We start from the raw sequence: 27447 nt of genomic DNA, 5'->3' as shown, positions 1-27447 counted from the left end.
CTTCTCTGCTGAAAACTCCTTTTCTATTCCAGCTCCAGTCAGTTTGTGTGTCAATAAATATTAATTACCTGACTGCTCTGTGACAGGTCTTGCAGTTAGGTATAAAGAAAGGTAAAAGGCAGTTCCTGCTCTCAAGGAGCACACAGTCTGATTCGAGGGAGAAGACATGCAGATAAGCTATGTACAGGATCAATGAGAGATAATCAACTGAGGGAAGGCATGAGCATTAAGAGAGATAAGGAAAGGCTTCTGGTAGAAGGTGGGATTTTAGCTGAGACTAGAAGCCAGGGAAGGCAGAGATGAGAAAAGAGAGCATTCCAGGCATGAAGGACAGCCAGTGCTATGCCTGGAGGCAGAAGATGGAGTATTTTGTTTGAGGAACAGCAAAGAGGCCAGTGTTATTGGATCAAAGAGTATATGGGAGGTGCAATATGTAAGAAGACAAAAATGGGGGTGGGGGTGGACTTGCAGGGTGACAGATTTTGAAGGGCTCTGAATGACAAACAGAGGATTTCATATTTTATCCTAGTGATGACAGGGAGTCATTGGAGTTACTGAATAGGTGGGTGACATGGTGAGACCTTCAGGATAGGAAGATCCCTTTGACAGGTGAGTGGAGGAGGCAATGAAGTAGAGAGAGAGACTTGTGCCTGGGAGAAGAAGCAGCCGGCTACTGTATTCTGATTTTTTTTGTGTGAGCTAATAGGGGTTAGTTGACTTGCCCAAGGTCACAGCAGGCTACTGTAATAAGCCCAGTGTGAGATGATGAAGGCCTGCAACACAGTGGTGGCAGTATCACAGGAGAGAAGAGAGTATGCAAGAGATATTATGAAAGTAAAATTGGCAGGCTTTGGAAACATTACTATCCGTTACTAAGAACTACCCTTCCTTTCATCTATATAGTTTGTTCACAGTATAAAGAAACCAATAGTGAGCCTCGATGAAAAACTTTAAAAATCTACTGTAGAAAATATTTTTAAGCTACTGTGAAGATGATAATTTAAAATGTCTCACCATATAATTAACTTCACTGAAAAATGATCATATAAGAGAACTAAAAATAAATTTCATCAAGTCTTACCTCAGGAGGACCATGGAAAGAATAAGAATAAAGAATAGGCTGGATCATGATGAGAGACTGGGTCAAGTCTTGTCTGGCAAAATGATGTCGGTAATAAGATGATTCATCTGGACTGTTATTAAACACTTGAAGAAATGGGGATCTTCGAAGATGGAACATGAACTGCATTTTCAAAGAAAAACAGCAAGTTGATATAGAAATATCTCATTTATGCCAAGGCCAGATTTCCCTCAAATATCCAGAACAGAGGTAAGTTGGAGACAAGCAAAATAAGCTGCTCAGATGCAGAATTAGTGGTCACTGAGCCTATGTGGCTTATGAAAAAAGGCTCTCAGGTTGTTGCTAAGACACTACGTAATAGGATATGTTATACAATTTCTCAGACCATACCAGACTGGAACCTAGGACTGCTACAGATCATGGAGAAATAACAGTAGAGAGGAAAGAGAAAGAAAAACTAGTGTATTTAAAAGTTAACAAATGTTGTTTAGAATGATAATTGAGTCATAAAGAAAAGGCTATATTATAGTCAGCATATTCTGTTTAAAAAACAGAAAAGTGCTTTTAGCAAAAATTTTCATCAAGCAAATCTTTGTTATTGTAATTCTTTGGGAAAGGGTCAGCTTCAGTGACCTAAACACTGAGCTTCGGTAGAATTAACTCCCCACAGTATTGGATAAAACCCCTGAAGTGGAATCCGTTATCCATAAGATATTCATTCCTTACCTGAGGATACAAAGAAAATGAGTCTGACAATCTAAAAGAATTGGGGTCATCTTTGTTATACTGTCCAAATTTCTGACACTGGTGGAGGAACATAAAAGAAATGCAAGTTAGTCTGACTGAAATAATGGTGATGACACTGATGACACAAGGGCTGCCCCTTCTCTTACGGTGCCACCTTCTTTTCAATGTCACAGGCTATATTCCTATTTTCCCCACTTCTTCTTGACTGCCTTGTAATCTAGCTCCTGTCTCACCACTTTCATATAGCTGTTTTCTCTAAAGTCATCAATAACATCCTTCTTGACAAACCCGATGAATTACTTAATTCTCAAAGTTCTTGATCTCCTACAATGTGTTCTTATTAACCATCTCTACTTCTTGAAAACTCCTCCATTGATCTCTATGAGCTGACTCCTTCTGCCTATACTTCATCACTGGGTATTTTCCAAAATTTTACCTTCTTTCTCCTACTCTTCTTGCTTTGTGCTCTTCTGGCTCAGGAAGCTCCTTCTTATAGCTTATTTGTCTGAAACACATTTTTACTGAGCTCAATGGATAGAGCACTGGGCCTAGAGTCTGAAAGATTCGAGTTCAAATCCAGCCTCAGACACTAACCTCTTTTAGCCTCGGTTTCCTCGTCTAAAAAATGAGCACGACAACAGCACCTACTTTGCTGGGTTGTTGGGAAGATCAAACGAGAGATCTGTAAAGTGCTCAGCACAGGGCAGGCTTATTATAAATGCTTATTCCCTTCCCCTTGCCTCTTCACTCCCCTTTTCTACCTCAATTTCAACAAGTCACAAACCAAGCTAACTACCTTTCCCCTAAAATTGGCACCCCTTTTCCCATCTCTCTCAATGATACCACTGTTTTCTCAATTGCCCAGGCTTCACCTCAAACTTTTAAATAATTATTTACTCTTCTTTTTTTAACCCCATTTAGTCAGCCACTAAACCCTGTCTTTTTCCTTTAAAACTCTCCCTGCTTTATTATCCCAGTCCTAATCCTATCAAGTTATGCCTAAATTCCTACAAAAACCCCTTACCTGGTCTCTGACAAGCTTCTCTTCTTTCCAATATACTTTACTAGTATCTGACTACTCTTTCCCATGTCTGTGCTCTTGGCATTATCTTTAACTCTTTCCATACTCCCCACCTCTCATATCCAGCTAAGTAATTAATCTTGATTCTTTCTCTGTAATATTTCTCAAATTCAATTCTCTCCCCATTTCCACTGTTACTCTAGTATAGGACTTTAGTACCACTGCTCTGGACTACTGCAATACCCTCTAATAGGTCTTATGTTGGCAGCCTCTGTCCCCTTCAACTACTCCACAAATGTAGGCTATTAATATTATTCAATCCATCTTTCCTAGCATCTCCATATTTATCTTTTTATGCATAAACCTGGTCACATCGCATCACGTCACTCTTCTGTTTGAAACCCTTCAATGGCTCCCTACTGCCCTATCGAATAAAAGTTAAAATTCTTTAGACTGGTATTCAATGCTCTTCGAATCCAATGCCATACGATCCTTTCCAGCCTTAACTGTTAATATTTATGGTCCCTATATAAACACAGTATACTTCAGTCAAACAGGTGTATTCTCTGTCCTCATACACACTCCCTACTTTCCTGCTCTTTTCCCTTTGCTCACAATGCTTCCAATGCCAGGAATACTCTCTACCCAGCTCCTCATGTATTACATTCTTCCCATATCCTTCAAAGCACAAGGTAACCTGGATCCATAAACTTTTTAAAAAAAATATTTTGAGAACTGTATTTCAATACTATTGGTTTTCTTTATAATACTGCATATTTTATGCACTTAAAAATATTTTTCTGAGAAGTTCCCCATAGTTTTTGCCAGACTACCAAAGAGGTCTATGATACAGAAAACAGTTAAAACCTTCTGCTGTAGAGCCCAACTCAAGTGCTACCTCCTTCAGAAAGCCTTCCCTGACCACCATCAGGAAGACCTTGGCCCCGCCTTGGAACTCATCTAACTCATCTGCAGCTCTCTTGTGTACTTAAAATGTACTTAACAGTCATAGGTGCATGTTTTATATCCTCCACTAGACTAGAAGCTCAATCAAGGCAGTGACCATCTATTATCTCAACTTTGTATTTTCCCCTAGGATCTAAGAGTACTCCGTTCATAGCAGGTGCCTAATATACATTCACTGAATGGAAGCAGTTGAACATAAATTCCATTTTCATCACTCTTCTTTTCAAGATCCTATAATGGTTTCCTTTTGTTTTTTACATCAAGGCCTTCCCTGTCACAGCACCTGGCGGCACACAACATACACTAGACATTCATTCAGTACTCACTGAAAAATAGTAACTTGGGTCTCTCTACCACTTTACAGTTTGTAAGACATTTTCTCAAATATTTTCACGTCTGTGTTGCAGATCAGGAACTTGAGAATCACAGAGGTTAAATGACTTGCTGAATATTACTAAACTGGTAAGAGCCAAAAACTTAAGTGTCTCTTAATTTCAAGTTCACCAATCTATTCACATTACCACAAACCTCCAATAATAGGTGAATTCCAATTTTATTTATTTCTAATTCAAAATTAGGAAGGGGTAATATTATAGGACTTTTTATGTTTTAGACATTTTTGGTTAACTGCCCAAAACAAAATGAAATTAAATTATTAGTGTGTCTTTTTGGCACAAACATCAGTGAAATCGTGACATAACCAAAACATAGCTTTCCACACCTACCAGTCTGATTAGCTGCCTGTCTAGCCATCGGAGAACATCAGGTCCTTCTTCTGATTCAGCCCTGAACACTCCAAGCCGGGCCATCAATACTGCAGCAGCTTCTTGGTCAAAGGCAGCTTCTATATGCTGGAGCTGATTCTGTGCATCTGCCCAACTGATAATTCCAGAATTAATGTAATGCTATAGCTTAGATTCAACATATATGGGGCGGGGGGGGAGAACAACTTAGAAAAAAATTTATCTTGTAACATTTTTTTCTTCTCCCAAAAAGCTCAGTCTTTTAGGAACTCTGTCATATTATATTTTTGGATCTTCAAAAGCTGTTATAGTGCTTTGCACACAGGAGGCACTTAATCAATATTTGCTAAATTTGAATTTTTTACCAGATTTATACATTATCAATTAGCCACACATCATCTCTGAAGATAATAACCATTACTTCTATTTTTCTAAAGGAAATATTACAGAAGTAACTTGTCCAATATTCCAAAGAATTAAACTGTGGAAGCAAGACTAAAGTTCTAATATAATGTTCTATCTCCTAGACTAATATTACAAAGAAGTTAAAACCATTTAATAGTCCATGAAATTGTTTAAGCTGGTTGACTAAAAACACACAGTAAAATGGACTAGTGATTTTTACTTCTTAGCTTGACATAAATGGTTACTAGGCAAGTGAATACTGTAGCTGATATAACTGTAATAGCTAATATGACCTCTTTTATCAAACATGGAGATATGGCTCAAACCAGTCAGTAGAATTTTAACAGTTCGTTAATAACAGAATCTTTCTTCACAGGGAGAATTATTCATTAACACGAGAGAACAACAAATGTGAAATCCTCACTTTCTGGCAACTGTGGTCACTCGGATTCGTCTCTGGGTGCTGGAATGCTGATACTGGGTAACAAACTGAATTGCTCCTCTGCCTCCTTGAGGTATTGGTGCATTGTGCTATGAGAAAAATGGTGTTAAGCAGTTTTGTCATTTTATGTCACCTCTGCAAACACAAATAAATAATCCACAAGCTGCCCCATTCTTATCACAACCAACATACCATGAAGCTTCAGCAAGCAGCTTGCAAATATTATGGTAGAAGGTCATAAAAGCAATGCTATCTCAAAGACAATCAAAGCAATTTACCAATGTGGGGACTTAAGTAATCTGTTTATCATGAAGCAGTCCTAGGAAGCATAAGTGAAACTGTGCCAAACTGGGGTCAAGTAAATAATCCTACATTGATGATGATGTACAAAGACAATATTTTAAAGTATTTACTTCCTACTGGGGAAAGATTATGAAAAATGTGAATTTAATGGATATGACAGCACCTAAAATATGGCTGTGATCATTACTTCGTCTGCTCAAAACCCTCAATACATCTACATTTTTTTCTATCCATCTCTGTGATCTAGGCCTATGATTTTACTGGAATGTCAAACAACCAGTGTGGAAATTCCTTCCACCGAAGCACACTGGCAACCTGTCTAGGACTTATGGCTTTGGAGAGTTTCCTGGGACAAGGAGAGATTAAGCAATCCACCCATGGTCACACAGAGCCAACATGTGTTAGGGAGGACCTAATCCCACTGTTCTGATTCCAAGGCTGACCCTCCATCCAGTATGTAACACTGTCTCTCAGGTCTCCATTGCTTGCAGAATAGAAGTCCCAAACCCCAAAGCAAAGAATTCAGATCCTTTATAATCAGGCCTCAAACTACCCTCCCAGGGTTATTTCCCACTACTTAACTTCAAGTGTACTAGGCTCCAGTCAAAATGAACTACTATACATTTCCCTTTGTTCATGATGTTCTCTTCCCTTGGAAAGGCCTCCTTTCACCTCTTAAATCTTATCCATCTTCCAAGGACCAACTTAAATGCCATCTGCTCCATTAAGCCTTTCCTGATTTCCCTATGCAATTCTGCTGCTTGAAATCCTCTCACCCTCTCCTCTGAGCTAACAAAGCGTTCTCTCTGTATCACTTTCACAGCACTTATATACTATCTTGTATCACAGCTGTCTGATCAAGCTCCTTATCTTCCCTAGGCTCTCAAAGAAGAGGATCGAATTTCTGTATTGCTCATAGGACCTGGTACAACTCCCTGCATACATGGGAAAGAACCAGACCGACCTGATTAACTACTTCAAAGTAGATGCCAAGAGTTGATGTGGGATCCAGACTACAGATTTTCCATTGACTAGTACCACTAATGCCATATTCCTAAAAAAAGGAGGAAAAAAAAAATCAAAGGCAGTTAATTGCTAATGGAAAAAGTCTGCTATGAGTATTACTTTCAGAACCTTCTTTCCAGATAAAAATTTCAATACAACAGATTGTAAGCTGTTTAATTACATATGAGATTATAAGTTTTGGTTTGTACTATTTTAAAATTAATATATCTCAAATGAAATTTGAACCAACTCTCATCATATAATGTGAAAAGATACAAGTGACAAACAAGTGCAATGAATTAGGACTATCTTATGAGTTCCCATTATGACATCTTCTTAATTCTTTTCTGGATTTATTTTCTTGACACATATACTTAAGAAAAAGCTAGAATACTGACAATATGAAAATGAATTGTAAATGAAATTTTTCCATAGAAAGATTAGTATGTAATTTTTCAACAGTATATGATTTCTTTGGACTTTTTTTTAGTAACAGATGCAAAAATGCCTATTTATAGTCCAGTGCTTTCACAGTGGTAGGTTCAGAGAACACAGGATTGGAATTTGAACTCTTCAGAAACGGTAAAATATTAATTTGTTCAAAGGGTAAATTACTACATTTAATATATTAACAGCAAAGTATTTCTAGTATTTAAAGAAGGCAATCCAATCCAAACCAACATTTAGTGCTGTTCTTACTAACCCATCTCATCCAAATGTTGAGTATGGTTCTTTAGAGATCTGAAACAGGAAAATAAGCTGAAGCAAGCGAGCAGACATAAACTAGGTATGGCCACCAACCACCAAAATCTCAACTGCTCACACTGCCTACTGTCACATCTGAAATTGACCCATAGTTTTCTAGTTTTCTCAGCTTCCTTCACCTAGCAACTCTTTGCCAGACGTGGGAGAAAGCAAAGTTTTCAGATGAGGTTAAGCAGTAGGTGAAGGGAGGAAATAATACATGATTTCATTGATAAATGGCAGGATGGAGATTACAGTAGCCATGCCCTTATCTCCTCATCTTACTCACCTCGTCTTCCTACCTTCTTAGGTGTTAAGCATCTGACATCTACTCTCTGGGAGAAGTTAAGAAGCAGGGCCAACCTGGTTAGCTAAACTGCAAAGCTGCTAAAGTTTGATCTAGGGGATCTCCTTCTTATAATTGTACTCCTACTTTTTATCACTACCGAGGCTTATAGGCTTCCTGCTCCCCTTTGACTATATAATGTTCTATGATACAATTTTGCCCTCCACAACAAGTGTACCATGTCCTACCCACTTCATAGGGTCATCATGAGGAAAGCCCTTTGTAAATCCTTAAGGCTTTAGGTCTCTTCTTTGGACTCTAGACATACCTTGGGTTTTCCCTCTTGGAAAATAAGGAAGAACTGAAGGAGCTGGGCTATCAGTACTTGACTCCTCCCACTAAGTTAATCACTAAATCTGTTTTTTGTTTGCTCAATCCTGATAGTTTGTGGTTCCCAAAACACAGCTGGTCTACTTAGGCACCTCACAACTTTAGACACAACAGTACTCATGTATTACTTAAATCAGTCCTTCAAGGAAACAAAACAATAAGCCATCTACACGAAAAAGAAAACAGGCATTTCAAAACTTAGTTCTCTCTCTCCCGAGAGTCTTTAACTTTGTAATGAATAGGAGAAAAAATGCCCAAATGCAAGTTCATTGCCCAGCAGAATAGCAAAAGTTCTATTATAGGGAAATCCTTTCTACCTAAAGAATTATAAACCAATCATTTAATGCACTGCCTCACAGCTAATAATTTTCCAATTTCTTTGGAATGAGGAGAAAATTTTTACTCACATTTTCTGACACACATGGCCCTTTCACATTTAGAGATATACATGGACCAATTGCTCCTGAAATCTTCAATTCTCTAGAAGTCTAAAACACAATAATAGAAGAGTATGAAATATAAAACTGAGAGCCACACTCATCCCACAAACCCAATAGTTTGTTAGGAAAAAATTCAACAGCACATTCTCTATGGAGAAAAAAATTATATACATTTAAATAATATATAACTGTTTTCTTCAGGGTCTCTGCAGGATCACTGTTAAATGATTAAAATACTAACAATTCCGTCTTCTGCTGTGGCTGCCGTTGGGGCTACGCGCCGCAGCCATGGCCATCCGATACCCCATGGCCGTGGGCCTCAACAAGAGCCACAAAGTTACCAAAAACGTTTCGAAGCCGCGACACTGCCGCCGCCGTGGGCGCTTGACCAAACACACCAAGTTTGTGAGAGATATGATCCGGGAAGTGTGTGGATTTGCCCCTTATGAGAGGCGTGCCATGGAATTGTTAAAGGTCTCTAAGGATAAGAGAGCCCTTAAGTTCATCAAAAAAAGGGTGGGAACTCACATCCGGGCCAAGAGGAAGAGAGGGGAGCTCAGCAACGTCCTAGCTGCCATGAGGAAGGCTGCTGCCAAGAAGGACTAAACTGGACCCTGCCAATCTTTCCCACTTACCCAATAAAGATTTGACAAATAAACAAAAAATACTAACAATTCCCTCCTTTATGAACTGTATATAAATTATGTTCAAAAAACTTACATATCTAAAGTAAGACTGCTATCAGCATCCATTAAATTTAAACCGTCTTAAGGCAGCAAGGTGGCACAGTGGACAGAATGCCGGGCCCGAGTCAGAAAGATCTGCACTGATTCTGCCTCAAATACTTACTGGCTATATGACCCTAGGGAAGTAGCTTAACCCCTGTCTGCCTCAGTTACTTCATCTGTAAAGCGGGGATAATAATAGCACCTACCTCCAAAAGTGGTTGTGGGAATCAAATGAGATATTTGTAAAGTGCTTTGCAAACCATATAACATTATGTAAATGTGAGCTGTTGTTATATATGATGTTTTATCACCACTACTGGAATAATTAACAACTACTTTTTAAACTCATATTTCAGAAAAATTTATACAGCAAAAATTTTAAGAATATAGTTATCAAATTTAACATTAGGATTTAGCCTATTTAGAATAGGGAGCAGAAACAGTACTAGACTATGAAAAATTTGCCTGAGATACTTGTTAGTTGGCAGACTACAGATAATTTAATTTACCTCCCATACAGCCTCAGTTTTCTCATCTAAAAAATGGACATGATAACTACTACCTACTCCTTAGGGTTGTCATGAGGAATGTTCTTCATAAACTTTAAAGCATTATATAAATATGAAATATTTAATTACATATAATTCTAAGCTGTTACCTGCAATACCCAATTCTGTTTTGCAACATCCCCTTTTTCTTGATGAATCAGGGTCATCCTCATGACCATCAATGAGCTGAAACATGTAGTGCTCTGATGGCCAACTAAGTAGACTTGTTTACCACTACAATATTGTACTTCTCTAGACTGCTTTGTTGATCTTTGTATACTGGGACACTGGACACCAAGTATGTTCTCATCTACTACTATAGATGAATATACCTTCTCCTTACTGCCTCTTCTCCTGCTGCCTCATACCTGTGGTCTGAAGGTATGGCAGAGCAGAAGTTGAGGTGGCCTATTCTGTGTCTAAGAAATGAATGGATGAAATAAAAGAAAAAGGTTTCATAAGGGCTACTTTTTAAGCCTTTTATGGTTTTTTTCCATTTGCCAGAAGACTGGGAAATATACCCAAACTACCAGAAATATGACAGCTGTGTAAAAAGAACATTACTATATTTACATTCCTTTATTTCTTCATTGTACAAGTACCATAATACTTTCCTGTGCACTTACACAACCCAATGGTATAAGAAGTGCTCATTCACAACACTTTAAAAAAATGGGGTGGGAGGAGAAAAGACTTTCATATCTTACCTTGACATCCAAGGTAGCACCAAATGCCATTCGAAAATCTCCATTAAAGTCTTTACTAAAAACCCTTTGGAATGTCTGCTTGAAGAGAGATGTATTGAAGGAATCTCCCATCACCATATGACCACTAGGAATTTTAAAAGGAAGAGCAAAGGTCAAAGGTCAAAAAAAAAACCCAAATAGCTCACAGATTTCTCAACATTTAAGAAATGTAAACCAATCCAAAAAAGAACGACAATATGCATACAACTAACATTATTCAAGACTACATACACTAAATTTAACTTAAAATGTATTAACAATTGAAATCTTCCTATGAAGTCATACTCTAATGTCTATGCTATGGAAGTGACCTTAAGTTCCTAAAGAGTGTGCCAACAAAGCATACATGCTGGCAGGTCCTGCCGAGGTGGAAAAGCTTTCAGGTACAGACCTAGGGTAGGTCAAGTGTCAAGTGAAGACCGGGGGAAGAGCCAAGATAAAGGCAGGGATTCTTCTGAGCTCCCCCCAAACTCCCCCAAATACCTTTAAATAATGACTCTAAATGAATTCCAGAGTGGCAGAACCCACATAAAGACAGCCTAAGACAACTCAGAAGTTCAGCAGGAAAAGTCTGTTGCACCTGGTGAAAGAGGAAGGCAGTCCAGCACAGGCCATAGCAGCTCAGAATGGGCCCCAGCATAGGAGGAGCAGGCCTCAAGGCAACTGAATCAGTAGCAGTAGTGGTGGTTTCCAGACCTCTCGGTCCACAGATGGTAAGGAAATCAGACAATGGATAAGGAGATATACAGGGCCCTTGCTGGCACCAGGGGCAGGTCTCTGTTGCACTGCCTATACTTGGATCTGGGTTGCAGTCCTGGGTCTTAGTCCCAGTATGAGGAGAGAACACTAACACAGCAGAGCTTTCAGTCTCAGGGGAGCAGTGACTCTGGTCACAGTTCCAGGGCAGAAAAGAGTACTTGTGGTCACTCACAAAGCAGTGTACAGGAGAGTAGTAAACACACTTTTCCCTAAATCATACCACCCTGCAAAAGCCAAAAACTTACAGGTCCCCAGAATTACCTCTGAAAACAGCCACACAAAAAAACCTGAAGCTTGGGACACTACTTCCTCCACTTGGGAAGCAAAGCACCATTTTAGGACAGAGTCAAAAGTCAAAAAATTGGCTGTAAAACGAGCAAACAACAGAAAAAGATCCTGAGTATAGAAAGTAATTATGGTAACAAGGAAGATCAAAACATGTACTCAGAAGGAGACAACAAAGTTAAAATTCCTATTTCCAAAGCCTCAAAGAAAAATATGAATTGGTCTCAGGCCATGGAAGAGCTCAAAAAGGATTTTAAAATTCAGGTAAGAAAAGTAGAGGAAAAACTGAAAAGAGAAATGAGAGTGATCAAGAAAATCATGAAAAAAGGGTCAACAGCTTGGTAAAGTAGGGATAAAAAAATAAAGAAAACAGCACCTTAAAAACCAGAATAAGCCAAATGGCAAAAGAGGCACAAAAATTCAATGAAGAAAAGAATGCCTTGAAAAGCATTATTGGCCAAATGGAAAAAGAGGCAGAAAAACTCACTGAAGAAAATAATTCCTTAAAAGTTAGAATCAGCAAGTAGAAGCTAATGATTTTATGAGTCATTAAGAAACAATCAAACAAAATCAAAAGAATGAAAAAATAGAAGATGATGTGAAATATTTCATTGGAAAAACAACTGACCTGGAAAAAAGATCCAGAAGAGAGAATTTAAGAATTATTGGACTACCTGAAAGTCTTGATCAAAAAAAGAGCCTAGACGTCATCTTTCAAGAGATTATCCAGGAAAACTGCCCTAATATTCTAAAACTGAAGGGTAAAACAGAAATTGAAAGAATCCACCAATCAACTACTGAAAGAGATCCCAAAATGAAAACTCCCAGGAATATTATAACCAAATTCCAGACCTCCCAGATCAAGGAGAAAATATTGAAAGTAGTTAAAAAGAAACACTTCAAATATTGTGGAGCACAGTCAGGATAACACAAGATTTAGCAGCTTCTTCATTAAAGGATCAGAGGGCTTAGAATATGATGTTCCAGAGGGCAAAAGACCTAGAGTTACAACCAAGAATCACCTACCCAGCAAAACTGAGTATAATCCTTCAGGGGGGAAAAATGGGCACTCAATGAAATAGAAGACTTTCAAGCATTCCTGACGAAACGACCAGAGCTGAATGGAGAGTCAGACTTTCAAATACAAAATATGAAAGAGGCATAAAAAGGTAAATAAGAAAGAGAAATCATGAGGGATTCAATAAGGTTAAACTGTTTATATCCCTACAAGCGAAAAGGATATTTATTAAACTCCTAAAAACTTCCTCATTATCAGGGCCTCTAGAAGGAGTACAGATAGACAGAAAGCAGAGGTGTGAGTTGAATGTGATGGTATGATTATCTAAAAAAAAAAAATTAAGAGATGAGAAAGAAGAATCCACTGAGAGAAGGAGAAAGGGAGAGGTAGAATGGGATAAATTATCTGACATAAAAAAGGCCTGAAACAGATTTTACAATGGAAGGGGAAAAGGGAGAAGCAGGGAGGAGAGCACGTGAACTCATCAGAACTGGCTCAGAGAGGGAATAATACACATACTCAGTTGTGTGTAGAACATTAGAAAACTATCTTACCATACAGGAAAGGAGGAAAGGAAGGAATAAGAGAAGGGGGAAAAGGGGGTGAGCTGATAGAAGGGAAGGCAGTTTGGGCGAGGTAAAAATCAGAAGCAAAACACTTTTAAGAATGGACAGGGTAAAAGGAGAGAGAGAGAATAGGATAAACGGGGAAAATAGGATGGATGGAAATATATAGTTGGTAATCATTACTGTAAAAAACATTTTTTACAGTGATTTCCTCTGATAAAGACTTTTTTCTCAAACATATAGAAAATAGAGTCAAACTTATAGAAATAAAAGCCATTCTCAACTGATAAATGGTCAAAGGATATGAACAGGCAGTTTTCAGACAAAGCAATCAGAGCTATCTACAGTTATATGAAAAAAATGCTCTAAACCACTATTGATGAGAGAAATGCAAATTAAAACAATTCTGAGCTACTACTACCTCACATCTGTCAGACTGACTAATATGACAGAAAAGCAAAATGACAAATGTTGGAGATGTGGGAAAATTAAAACACTAATGTACTACTGATAAAGCTGTATACTGATTCAACCATTCTGGAAAGCAATTTGGAACTACATCCAAAAGGTCATAAAACCACTCAAACCTGGAGCAGCTAGGTGGCGCAGTGAGTAGAGCATGAGCCCTGGAGTCAGGAGAACCTGAGGTCAAATCCAGCCCCAGACACTTGACACACATATTAGCTGTGTGACCTTGGGCAAGTCACTTAACTCCAATTGCCCTGCCTGCCCCCCTCCAAAAAAAATATTAAAAAACAAAACAAAAAAAAAACCCATGCAAACCCTTTGACCAAGCAATACCACTATGTCTATATCCCAAAGAGATAAAAAATAGAAAGGAAAAGGACCCATGTGAACAAAAATATTTATAGCAGCTTTGTTAGTGGTGGCAAAGAATTTGAAATTGAGGGGATGTTCATCAATTGGGGAATAAACAGCTGAACAAGTTGCTGTATATAATTGTGAAGCAATACTATTGTGTTTTAAGAAATGATGAGCAGGATGCTCTCAGGAAAGCCTTAAATCAACTGATGCAAAGTGAAATGAGCAGAGTCAGGAGAACACTATGCACAGTAACAACAATATTGTATGATGATCTGCTATGAATAACTTAGCTATTCTCAACAATACAATGATCCAAGATAATTCTGCAGGGCTTAGGATGAAAGGTCTTTAATTTTAAAATGTTTTCTTGGGTTTTATTTTGTCTATCTTCTTTCACAAAATGAATTACATGGGAATGTGTTTTACATGACTATACATGTATGACCTATGTCAAATTGCTTGCCTTCTCAATGGGGGGAGGGGAAGGAGGGAGAGAATTTGGAACTCAAAATTTGAAGAAAAAAAAAGACATTAAAATTGTTTTTCTGTAATATTGGAGGAAAAATAAAATACTAAATAAGATTTTTTAAAAAGATCAACCTAAGTCTGGTGGGCCTCATCACAAGGTTAAAGTGATGAGCCAAAGGGTGATGAGTGCTTTGGTCATGTCAGCAGTTGCAATGTGCATCAGTAAAAAGAGTACCAATATAATGAATTCAGATTTACTAAAGTATTAAAGTTATAAATGTCTATTAAACTGAATGATGCCAAATTAAAGCCATAACACCACTCTCCCTAGTTAACAAGGTAAAACAGTTAAGCAAAATCAAGCAACAAAGTAATAACTTCTTATGATATGTGTAAAATTACACAGGGATAGTTCCTTACCTCTCCATTGAGAGGTGAAAAGTATGTTTCCACTCATTTTCTAAAATCTCTGATCTAGAAGTTAATGAAGTAATTAATTGACTGGCCACCTTCGGAATTTCTACCAAGGAGTCAACATAAAATTAAACTGCCCAAGACATATTTTTAGAAGTTTAAATCCAGGATTAATATGAATTTAATTTTCTTCTGCCATGAATCAAGATATATCTATAACCTCTCTATGCACATATGTAATACATGCACACACATACATGCATGTATGTGTGTATATATGTATTTGTACACATAAAATAACTTAAAACATTTTTTATTGTCAATATTCCTTTTTTATGTCATGTAATTTGGCAAATCAGAGTGATCTGCTGAACAATAATATGGTTGGTTCAATAATCTAAGCGAATAGCTAGTGAACAGAACAACTTTCAAAGAAAAAAAAATACAAAAGGAAAATATTCCCTAAGGCACTATTTTCTAATACTGTAGAAATAATAATGACTAATGTTTGCATGGCACTATGTGCCAGACACTATGCGCCAGACACTATGCTACGTGCATTACATTTATTATCTCATTTGATCCTCACAAAAATGTTATCCCAATTTTACAAATGAGGAAACTGAAACCTACAGAGGTTAAGTGACTTGTCCAGGGTCAAAAAATACTACAGGCCATGGAACACTGTATCTAGGATTTTAAATCCATCCTTAATCTAATGGTTCTATCTTCTGTTTCTCTTCCCTTAAAACGAAACTTTTCTTCTCCCATAGTATGTTCACTGTCAACATACCCAGTAAGATTTGCACAACACTTCATCTCCAGAAGACCAGTTTGATCAAGGGCACAGGCATAAATATCAATGCAGTGACCATTTGTAGCAGTACGATTAGCAAGCATCTCATAGTGCTGCAACAAGAAAAAAGTTGCTTTAAAACATATTACCAACACAATAACATTCTTCACATTCTTTTATATATTTCTTGATTCTCCTAAGGGGAATAGTATTCGAATTTGTAGATAGCTATGAAAAAGATATTCATTTTATACTTAAAACATATCACTGAACTATAATAAACATTAATTCATCTGGAAAACAACTTACAAATCCTATATTTAATGACATTTACATTAACTAGAGTTTAGTAATTCAGAAAGTTAATTAAATCTGGCCAAAATCAATAAAGCCATCAATCATCAGCATTGTCAGCCAAATTACAAATACTTATGGGTACTCTCCAAGACAGTGAGAACTGAAGGATATCCTTGGTATGCTTGCAGACAAAGTGCAAGATATTACTGAAAGTCAAGAATGCCACCATACTTCTCAGAATTGCATCTTCTAAGTACCTGGGGACAACACACATTGATCTTTCTGGAGTGACAACACAGACCAAGTTCAGTAGTTTCTATGATTCCTACGTACAGTATGGATTTGTTAATAGGCAAACTACTACTGTTTTCTTTATTTGCAAGAACTTACTTTGGTTGCCTTTTTCATAAAACGTGCATTGTCTTTCTCTATGTCATGCCAGGAACGAATGGGAACTTTCAATTCATCTCCAACTACCATGCCTGGTCCTTGAGTAGGTGGGCCTCCAGTAAACAACATAATTCTGGCTCCCGTATTTGGAAAAGTGCCCTGAGGATATTAATTACATTATTGTAGAAACACACGAATTAGGAAAACGTGGTTTACCAGTTTTTCCAAGGAAAGAAAGTATGAATGAATTTTCCTCCACATTTATAAACATTAAGAATATTTTCCATTCAGCAAGACATCTTCCTCTAATTCAAGCCTTTTACCAACTTATTTTCAGCATTTCCTATGACCCACTTCTCTTATCTCCCCTCTATGTTTTTCACCTAAGTAATGGTACATTCAAATGTGTGACATAATAATGAATTATACTTCCAAATAAACTAAAATAAACAGTTAATAAATTGAAGACACTACCAATAACCAACCAAAACCACTAATATTTTTTGAATCACTCTGTTTCATTTAAGAAGTCACAGAAAAATCTAAATTACCTCCAATAAGCCAACAGCAATGGACAAAGCGACACCTGTGGATCGCAAGGGTCTTTTTCCTTGAGTTACTGGCCATGGGTCCCTTTGTAATTCCCCAAGAAGATCTGTCAGGTTCATGTCAATCTTATGAACAGGCTGCAGAAACCTAAAAGATTTCAAATGAGACCATCAATATGAGTTTTAAAAAGCACTCCGGTCTTTAATCATGAGCAATCTATCAGATTAACAAGCCTCTTTGTTCAATCTTAGTAGTGAACAATTTCTAATAATATGCCTCTCCAAGGAATTCAGTCAGTATGATTTATTATATATTATTCCAAAGATACATCATTCACAAATCTTATTCTTGACATTCAAATTAAACATTCTTTTCAAAACTAAAAACTATTCTAACCTGAAGGCATATATGCCAAAGAGGTCAAAGAAAAATATGCCAAGAATTTATATTTGTATTAGATATATATGCTAAAATTATATAGCAGCACTTTTTGGGGGGTAGCAAAGAATATAGGTAGCATGAGTATTGGGGAATGTCTGAAAAAATTCTGAAACCTGAATATAATGGAATGATGAATATGATGATTATAGAGCAGCATGGTTAAATATATAAACTGATACAAAGTAAAGTAAGTAGAACTGGGAAAACAATATGGTAAGTAAGGTGGATTTTAGTGTGTAAAGTGGATTTTGTTATTATTTCTTAGAGTTCAGTTTCCCAGGATCCATAGCCATGGCAATCTCTTGTTCCCAGGTATTAGATATGAGTTCTCATGATTACGGTTCAAAACATCTCCACCACGCTTGCACAGCATTATATAATGATAAATAATATAAACATTTGTGCTTAAATTGTAAATATTTACTGTGATTGTGCAGTGAGATTATAGGGGTGAAGTGACGTAGACTTGTGAGGCTATTGCTGGCAATATGCCTTCTTTGTCTGTTGCCCTATAAAGCAGGTGGGCACTGGTCAAGGAGTGGAGAACCCTTAGGTTGAATGCACAAGCTAGAATGCTATGTGTGACTTGATAGGCCCCCATCAAGTCTTGGGGGGAAATCTGCATTTGCTTCAACCAGCCCCCAGTGAGGCTTGAGGGGATTTAGGGGAGCACACAAGTTGTGCCTGTCTTGACAGACCCTACTGAGACGGAGGGGTAGTTGCCCTGCCTTCTTGCCAGCCTCTGCGAGAAGGATGATTAGGGAATGCTGTAGGAGTTGGTGCTCCCATTATCAGCAACCCTTGTGAGAAGACTACACTAGAATAAAGTAAGATTATTAACCCCTTCAAAGCTGTCTTCCTGTCTGAACAGATCAAAAGTGAACCTGTGCTAGCAGCCATCCTCTGTGCTAGTGTTATCTGTCTTACAAATATACACAATGACAAAACTAATAGAAATGGGAAGAACAACAAAGCAGTCGAAACTTAATGTTGTGAAATTATAATGCCCAAGCTTAGCTCCAAAGAAGAGATATGAAAAGGAACATTTCTTTCTTCTTTGCAGAAGTAGAGGTACTACAAATGTGGAATCTGAAGATAACGTCAGATTTTTGATATGTTAGTTTTTCTCAATTAGGAGGTTTTTGTATTATTAATTATAAGGGATGACTCTCTGGGAAGGGAGAGGGGAACTGACGAGTTGGGACAAATTAAGTCCAAACCTTATCTACATTGGAAATACATTAAATCAAAATCTAAAAGTAATGGACTAAAAACCAGTTTAAACTTTTTAAAGGTTAGGGTATAAGAAAAAAAATGTTCTGTGCCTTTAAAAGAAATAACAAAAATTTGTCCATGGGAACTTAAATCACAGGCTCAAACACCTATTTTTCAGAAAAGAGAAAAGAAGAAAGTTGGGATGACTATGAATTCCCTTATACTCTGGGTCAAATAATAATCTGACCTTACCTGCTTGAAATAAAAGGTTGTCCCTGTGGCTGAACAGGTCTTGCTTGCTGAGCAGACATAGCTGGCTTGCTAAGGCCTAACATATCCTAACAAAAGAAAAGAAAATGTTTAAAATCTTTTTAAAGGATCCTTAAGGAAAAGTTTCTAGTGTTTTGTGCATTTACACCTACGAAACAAACCTGTATTTGCTTTGCAGTCAAATCCTTGGTTCCTCGAAAGACATAGCTTTTGGAGATTCCTTCACAGCTCAACTCATGAACTTGCACCATTCTACCAAAGGTGATTAGACCCACCAGAGCATCTGGAGGAAGAAGACTCAGGGACATCTGCAGAGACTCTTTTAGAGCCTGAAGGTCTTCTTCTTCCAGACATGTATCAACAACATAGAGAAAAATCAAGGGTGTCTGAGGCCCTCGCTTAAGAAGAAAGAAACAAGACATAAGATACTTCACATAAATAATATCTAACCCCCATAAAAAGAAAAAATTCTTGAAAGCTTTTTCTAACTGCAATTAAAACAATTCCTTAATCTAATATTTTAACTTTATATTATCATTAGTATTACCCTCAATAAACAAAGAAAAATTGAAAAAATGTCTAGCAGGGGGAAGTGAGCAACATGTTCTCCTTAAGGTGTGCCTGGGCCAGAAGGAATCAACACAGCACAGTATGTATGAAAACTGTTGCAGCAGGAAGTCTAGCATCCTCTCTAATATCAGATACTTTGCTGAAAGCAGGGTGGAGGTAGGGAACAGCCAGCAGATGAGGTAAATACAAATATTCAGAAGTTCGGCAAGAAGGACTAAGCAAGAGAAAAGGAGAGTAGAAATTGGAATGATTTGTCCCAAACTAGTAATGCTAAAAGTCAACTACAAGCAATAATGATAAATTAACCTTGGTATTTGCTGAATGTAAACTCTCCTCATATTAAGCGATGACATGACACTGATTTAAACAGAACAGAATTATTAAATCAGTTAAGGCTATAAAATCAAGCTGCCCATTATGACTAGATTAAAGCATTTAGAGTTAGAAGGGACTGATTTTGATAACTGTATTTCAATATAATTGGTTTCAAAACCTCTGTGATCCTACATGCATAAATACATGTTATCCTGTGAAGGGGTCAACTGGCTTCACCAGCTTGGAAAAGGGGTCAATGACATAAAAAGGCTAAGAATCCCTGATCTAGTACAGTCCCTTTCCTTTATATATAGCTGAGGAACGTGAAGCTCAGAGAGGCAGAAGTGATTTGTCCAAAGTCACACAGAGAGTAAGTCGCAGAGCTGAGACTGATCCCAGGTCCTCTGACTCCAAGTCCACACCACACTGAAGGCTGACTTACATTTACATAAAGGGAAGTAGAAGGGGGCTAGAAATTTATTCAATGTCCACAATTTCTTTCTAATAAGATGAATTTGCCTGATGTTTAACATGCATGGACATAACTTTTTAACATAACTTGGGCATCAGAAAAACCTCAGGGCTTTCTTTTTGCCAGAACATGCATTCAATTACCAGAAATGTTCATTATCATCACCCAATCTAAAGAGTCTAAGCATTACCACATATACCTCACATATTTTTTAAGTTTAGTAACAAACTTTAAAAGCCAGATTCAAAGTTAATTTATTTTTGTATTTTAAAAATTCAAAGAAGAATGCCAACCTACAAAAATGGAGTATCATCATTAATATTTATTCTTGAGGGGAAAGATAGCTACATAAGGCACATGTTTATGAGGTTAAACATCAAAACTAGAATTTAGAAAACTCAGATTTCAGTCCATACTTATTCTATGGCCTAAAGCAGGGATCAAGAAATTGCTAACACGATTTCTCCCAAGACTTAAAAATCTACAATAGTATGGCTATCACTAAAAACCTACTAATTACTGCCTTTCCTTTATAGTTCTGACTAGTAAGAAAAACAAAAGACTCAAAGTATATATACAGAAAGACAATCTGTAGAACATTGTCAAATTAATACTAACAAATTACCTGCACTATGTACTCAATTGTGGAAAACTGGGGCATCAATTCTGCAGGTTGATTCATCTCAGATATGCCAGCATATGCGGGAGGGAACTGTAAAGAAAATCATTTTAAGGTATTTATAAAGAAAAAGAGATTTAGATTATAAAGCTACTAAATAACTACAACGAACTAAACTTTAAACATTAAGACCTTTTATTTGTACATATACATGAAATTACTTATACTAAAAACATTCAAATCATAAATAACTATAAATACACATTTAAGCTGATTCCCAATCTCTATTCATTTTCATATGTTCCTTTACATTTTTCCATTGATAAAAATGTCAGTGCAAATATTGAACTTCTAGTTCCTGTATGTCCTATTATTTCATATCTTTCCAAAGTTATTTCCTCATCATTTTCCCTTCTTCACTGTATTATCACATTACATTAATATACTGATTTGTTAACCCATTCTGCAACAGGACCTCCCAGGTTTTCAGGTTATAAAATTCTAGTATATATTTCCAGATTTGCTCTTTAAAAATATTACCACACTTCTTAGTGCTACCACCAATAAAGGCATGTACTTATTTTCTATAGTCCTGCCAGCACTGAGCTTAATGACTGTTTATTCTTTCCAATTGTGTAGGCACAGGTAGTTTTTAAAACAACCTTTGTTGTTTCTAAAAATTTAGTAGTAGTATATATTTCGAAGTGATCATTTACAATGTATGTATCTTCTTTTCTTTGGAAAGAGAGAGTGCATCAAGTACCTCAGTTGTGGAGTTATCCATTGCACTGGTCAGGTGTGTCCCCCACATGTGTGCCTTACTACCACTGTACTTTAATTTTGTGCCCACTCTTCCCCTTCCTAGATGGTATCTATAGGAGACTATGCCCCCGGTGTTGAGGGAAATGCTTTGTAACTATTGTCCTTGCTATGCCATTTGAGTAAATGCCTTTGCTAAAGAACTGAAATTACTGTCTAATTAAAGGTAAGCCCACCAAAGAGGAGCTCAAGAGCTAGCTTCTAGGATAGACCTGCACAACCTGCAGCCTGCCAAAGGATTTTGGGCAGCCCTCAAAAAATGTAGAGGATGTTTTGATCTGCTCTGGGATGATGAACACCCACAGGGTCACTCTCAAATCCTGGCAGTAGTAACAGTCAACTCTCTGGAGAACCAACCAGACAATGGCAATGAGCCTTGAAAGGGGTGTCAGATAAGGTTTCTATTATTCCATCAATTAAGTCTCACAATGTCATAAACGAGAAGGATACATATAAAAAGCATCTTTTTAGTTGCTTCATTTTAAACATAATTCACCTACCTGATTTCTCTGAAAACAGAAATTACAGGCCCAAAGCTTAGCTCGATAATCAACCTGACTATGAAAAGAGAAAATGAAATATTTATATAGTTATTAATTTTAAGGATGAAGTACTTACATGCAAATTTAAGCTGCATCACATTAAATGTATCTATACTCTTATCACTTACTGAAATGGAATTTTAAAATTTTGCAGAGGATTTCCTAATTAGATATACCAGTTTATCATTTAAACATGTCCTTGTCACATCTGGGAAAACCACACTTTATTAAAGCTAAAGATCTATCAGATTAATATTCAACCCAAACACAACAGCTAAGAACCCTACCGAGGTACTATGCTTCTCAAAACTCTCAGGGGTTACGAAAATTACTTTAGTAATGAATTTTTAAATGAAAAATGGCCTCCTTGCTATTCATCATATCTAGCACTTTATCTCCCAACTCTGCGCATTTGCGCTACCTGTCCCTCAGGCTTGGAACATTTTCCCTCAACTCCAATTCCAAACTTCCTTCAAAATTCAGTTCAAATCCCACCTTCTACAGGTTTTTCTTTCCCTCCCACCATGAGGATGGTTCTCCCCCCCACTGCTAGTCCTTTCCCTCTAAGGCTACATTCCATGGACACTATATGTATATATTTTCATGTCTTCCTCCATTAAAATATGAGCTCCTTGAAACCTTTCTTTGTATCTCCAGTGCTAATGAATATTTGCTGACTGACTAAAGTTCTGATAAACTATATTATTCTAAACAGACCACCTTTTAGTCTATACCACAAAAGTACTTCACATATTTTATTCTAATTATCATTTTATCAATATTTTAAAAATTCATACCAAAGTGGATTAAGAACTGCTTTACAAGTTGGCCTGCTACAAAGTACAGGTTCATATTGTACTGGAGGTAGATCTGGACGTTCCTTTAAGGGAGTAAGTAGACATGCCAGAGGGACAACCATTCTTGTGGCCTCAAGGCGGCTAGACGGCCACACATTCCAACTGAAACGAACACCATCTTGCTCCTCATTTTGCTGGATAAACTCCAGATATGTTGCCATGGTCTGAAAAATAACTGACATTAAAATTTTAATATAAATATATTTATCACCAGTAGTAAACTAATCTAAATTAACATTTATCAATCAGATGTAGATATCGCAATGGCCTTTCCCCAGAGTGGCCCCCATCTTCTGATTAAGGACTAAAATTCTACCTTTCACCAAGACCTATCCAAGGGCACAAAGGGATGTTACCAGTATGAGAAAGACCTGAGCTATTAAATACAAATACATAAATACTCTTTTGCTATTGATCAAACATTGTATAAATCAGTGTGAAATCTCCCTAAACAAAAACATTATAGGTAAACAGAAAAGGAGAGATAGCGCCTGTCAGTCTGAACAGATAAACTTGCCAGCTGTTATTTTAACTGTATTCCCCCAAAATACGGAGGAGTTTGAAAAAATTACAATATTTGACATACACAGGAATTCCTTCCCTTTTTTCATCAAATATACACAAGATACTGTTTAGAAAATACGTACCTTAAATAGTTGACAATTATATAGGGTTTTAAGGTTTGCAGTGTTTAATTCCAACACTAGCCCTATGGAATCCACTCCAGCTAACCACTACGTCAAGGGGTTTGACACAGAGACCATACAAAAGTAGTTATATGAGGTATACTCTGTAGGGTTAATGTGTATAATTTAAGCTTGATATTTCTGATGTTCCTTTGAGCTCTGCTACTTGTCTGGCCATGGAAAAGTTCACTTAAGATATATGAGTTTAGCATCAGAAGACCTGGGATCTGCACTTGATTCTGATGGTAGCTATGTCAGTTAAGACTATATAAATGTGTAACAGTAGTAGCCCCTCCCTCTCCGCACTGTAATATTTGGGTTCAATGAGTAAGTGAAAATTGTGCTCCTAGGGCAGCTAGGTGGCACAGTAAGTAGAGCACCGGCCCTGAAGTCAGGAGGCCCTGAGTTCAAATCCAGCCTCAGACACTTGACACACTTACTAGCTGTGTGACCTTGGGCAAGTCACTTAACCCCAATTGCCCTGCCTTCCCCCCCTGCAAAAAAAAACAAAACTGTGCTCCTTTATGAACTGTGCTTCCTCATTCCATTTCCTCTATGCTGCTAATTTTGAAGAAGTACACACAGAATCTTCTACTCAGTTCTTAATGGCTATGCCATAATAGTCTTTGGCCAAAGCTCACAACCACCAAAAGCATAAGTTTTCTTCTATGCTGTGTTTGACTACATATTCTCTTACTGTTTATTATGTTCATACTTCTAAATTCAACCTGTCACGTTAAAGAATTCAATCTAAATCTTCCAAACCTGGGCAAACTGCAATTCCATTGTGTGTTTACACATTCTGTTCGTAAGCATTGTTCAGGTAAAAGCCTGAGACAATAAAGAATTTGGCTACTAAGAACCAAATGGATAAACTTCCTGGAGAAAAGAAATATAGCACCAAGTTAAAAATTTGGTAAAGTAGTCTCCAATATTACTTTCATGTAATGAAAAATAAGGCCTTGATACACCTGAGAAACGAAAGTATCTCAGTTTGGTAAGTGCCATACTGTACCACATGGAATTGGAATAACTGGGAAGCAGAAGGCTAGGAAGTCAGAGCACCTGGATTCAAATCTCAAATGTGACTTCTGGCAAGTCACTAAGCTTCCCCAGATGAGGAAACTGAGGTCTCTAAGGCCCCTTCTAGCTCAAATCTATGATCCCAGGATAAATATTCCAGGATTGACATTCCTCGAGTAAAACAGCACCTGCACTGTGTTACAACGCAAGTATACACCTCAAACACGACTTCTGAATCGAGTCCAAGCTCCTGTTCATCACCTTTGTAATGAATGAAATGCTTCCACACTGATATAACACTCCACATTGCATCTCCGACCTTGAGGTAAAAGAGGTATAAGTAACACAAACAGTAAGACTACCCTACGCACATCACAGCATTTAATAAATTTTGGTTGATGATGACGAGAAAAGAGACTAGCTTTTTTCTCCTGATCCACACCAGGATTTCAGCAATATGAAATTCAGCCATCGTTACGTAGCAGATTCAAAAGTTAGAAGAGACTTTATAAAGTGATTTAGTCCAAAGTCCCCCTTTTACAAATGAGGAAACTGAGGCCGAAAGAAGTTAAATGGCTTTCTCAAGATCACACAGGTATTAAGGGGTAGACCTGGAATTTGAGCGCGGCCTTTCTGACTTCTGGTTCGGCACTCTTTCTACCGGTACCACCACAAACGTTAGAACTGAAATGCCAAAAGGGGAAAAGTCAAGTAAGAACGAAAGGGCGAGGACACACTGCCTTAGCGTGTGTACTTCTCAACCAACTTGACTCAAAGTACTTAAGCCAAAAAGCCAGTTCTCTCCCAAACGTCATGCCCCTTTTCCAACCTCCCCTGCTTCTAAATCCTGGGGGACTGGAGGGGGATCCTTGTCCTTTACCTCTCCCTCCCGTCTTGACTGGCTCCTCTTTCTCTGACCAGACCATCTGGAGTCAGGGGAAAGCTCTGGGAAGGCCCTAAAGTCCTCCTCCGGACAGTCCAGCTCTCCAGCCCGAGCAAGGGCTGGCCAGAACTAGAACGCCGGGCACAGGACGAGCACCGTGAGCCCCGCTGGAAGGAAAACGAAAGCCTCCGGCACCAATCCGGGGCCGCAGGCTGGATCGGGCTGCCGGGGTCCCCGCGGCCCTTCATCCCTCCCTTCCTCCCCAGCCCGGGCCGGGGACACCAGTGCCCCACCCCCGGCCCCGGGCCACGCGCGTTTCTCACCCCGCGGCCTCCCTCTCTCCTTGCCTGCCCCAGGCGCGATGGACCATCTGTTCCCAGCGCCTCAAGTCCACTCACCTGAGCCAGGCCGCTAACACTCTGAGACGGAAACAACCGGCAGCCTCCCGGGCCCAGCGCCAAGTCCAGCTCAGCTGGACGCCGGTTGGGTCGGCAGCCGGCGCGCGTCGGCGCCACGTCGCCCTCGCATCGACCAATCAGAGAGGAGCACCGCCCCCCGCCCGAGAGGGGAAGAGGAAGGAGGACCCGCGAAGCTGCGGCCGCCACGTTGGGTCAGGGTAAGCGGCCGGCCCAGGAAGCCCGAGCTCTCCTCAAGTTCCTTCCCTTCCCTTCCGTCTTCGCCTCCAAGTTCTTCAAGAATCGCCTGCGGCCGGACGCCGAATGTGCCCGTCACCTAGTGACAGAGCGAGCCGGATTGATGACGTCAGAGACCCGGAGCTGGGCGGGGCAGACCCGAAGGAACTTGGGGGAGCCCGGAAGACTTTGGAGGGATGCTGGGCTGGGTGCCCCAGCTGGCCTCCAAGCGTGGGAGAGACTTGGGTGTGCAAAGAGGCAGACTAGCACACGGGGCGACTGAGCCAGCGGGTCCCAGGGTCCCCTTTCGGCTGTTAAAAATGAGGGTTCCTTGACACTTGAAGTTCTTGGAAACTGGAAATTATTGGAAGAGCTTTTGTTTATGTGGGGTATAGCTACTGAAATTACGTTAAACACCATAAATTTAAAAATACTAAATCATTTAAAATAATCCCTATTATTTCGGATTCGAATGAATTCGGATGAATAACATTTTTATGATAAATATATTCTCCAAAACAAAAAAAAGTTCAATGTTTTACGTATTTTTTCAAATCTCTATGTCTTTTTTTCTTTTTTAAAAAAAATGTTTAGTATTTAATTGTTCCCGAGTTACATGTAAAAACAATTTTCAACATTTGTTTTTTAAAACTTTGAGTTACAAATTCTCTCTTTCCCTCCCTCCCTCCCCACCCCACTCCCATTGAAAAAGCAGGCAATTCGATCTAGGTTATACATGTGTAGTCATGCAAAACATGCACAATAGTCATGTTGTGAAAGAAAACGTAGACAAAAAAAAAACCTCAAGAAAAATAAAGTTTAAAAAAGTATGGTTCACTTTGTATTCAGACACCATCAGTTTTTTCTGTGAGGATGGATAGCATTTTTCATCCTCAGTCCTTCAGAGTTGTCTTGGATCTTTGTATTGCTATTACTTTGTACAGGGTACATTTCACTTTGCATCAGCCCACACAAGTCTTTCTAGGTTTTTCTGAGAGCATCCTGTGCTCATTATTTCTTAAAGTACTTAAAGTATACTTAAAGTATTCCATCACAATCACATACCACAACTTGTTCAGCCATTCCCCAATTGATGGACATCCCCTCAATCTCTAATTCTTTTCCCCCAGAAAAGAGCTGT

The 27447-nt window shown here is 38.3% G+C and overlaps 2 protein-coding genes across 4 annotated transcripts in view; one reads left to right on the top strand and one right to left on the bottom strand.

The window, feature by feature from the left end:
• Positions 1-26411, bottom strand: part of SEC23B (SEC23 homolog B, COPII coat complex component) — a 37549-nt gene extending 11138 nt beyond the window's left edge. Inside the window, exons 1-16 of one of the 3 annotated variants that reach the window (XM_036750508.1) lie at positions 26073-26411; positions 23023-23257; positions 22184-22241; positions 20871-20957; positions 19050-19286; positions 18871-18956; positions 16965-17109; positions 16414-16572; positions 15724-15839; positions 10557-10680; positions 8541-8621; positions 6673-6762; positions 5388-5494; positions 4541-4694; positions 1808-1885; positions 1082-1243 (exon numbers count right to left, since the gene is read on the bottom strand). In XM_036750508.1, the coding sequence (XP_036606403.1) occupies positions 1082-1243; positions 1808-1885; positions 4541-4694; positions 5388-5494; positions 6673-6762; positions 8541-8621; positions 10557-10680; positions 15724-15839; positions 16414-16572; positions 16965-17109; positions 18871-18956; positions 19050-19286; positions 20871-20957; positions 22184-22241; positions 23023-23243 (1905 nt within the window). In that variant the 5' untranslated portion in view covers positions 23244-23257; positions 26073-26411. Of the gene's footprint in view, positions 1-1081; positions 1244-1807; positions 1886-4540; positions 4695-5387; positions 5495-6672; positions 6763-8540; positions 8622-10556; positions 10681-15723; positions 15840-16413; positions 16573-16964; positions 17110-18870; positions 18957-19049; positions 19287-20870; positions 20958-22183; positions 22242-23022; positions 23258-25997; positions 26021-26072 lie in introns of those variants that run through there. The other 2 variants (XM_036750509.1, XM_036750510.1) reach the window with 2 other exon arrangements.
• LOC118843102 (60S ribosomal protein L36-like) lies at positions 8835-9231 on the top strand. The gene has a single exon (XM_036750511.1). The coding sequence runs from the start codon at positions 8862-8864 to the stop codon at positions 9177-9179; it is 318 nt and encodes a 105-aa protein (XP_036606406.1). The 5' UTR covers positions 8835-8861; the 3' UTR covers positions 9180-9231.
• Positions 26412-27447: the final 1036 nt, after the last annotated feature.

Source organism: Trichosurus vulpecula, chromosome 3 (assembly GCF_011100635.1).
Source record: "Trichosurus vulpecula isolate mTriVul1 chromosome 3, mTriVul1.pri, whole genome shotgun sequence".
In the NCBI taxonomy this organism is placed as follows: Eukaryota; Metazoa; Chordata; class Mammalia; order Diprotodontia; family Phalangeridae; genus Trichosurus; species Trichosurus vulpecula.
The sequence above is the reverse complement of the archived record's forward strand: the minus strand, read 5'-3'. Positions and strand labels throughout refer to the sequence as shown.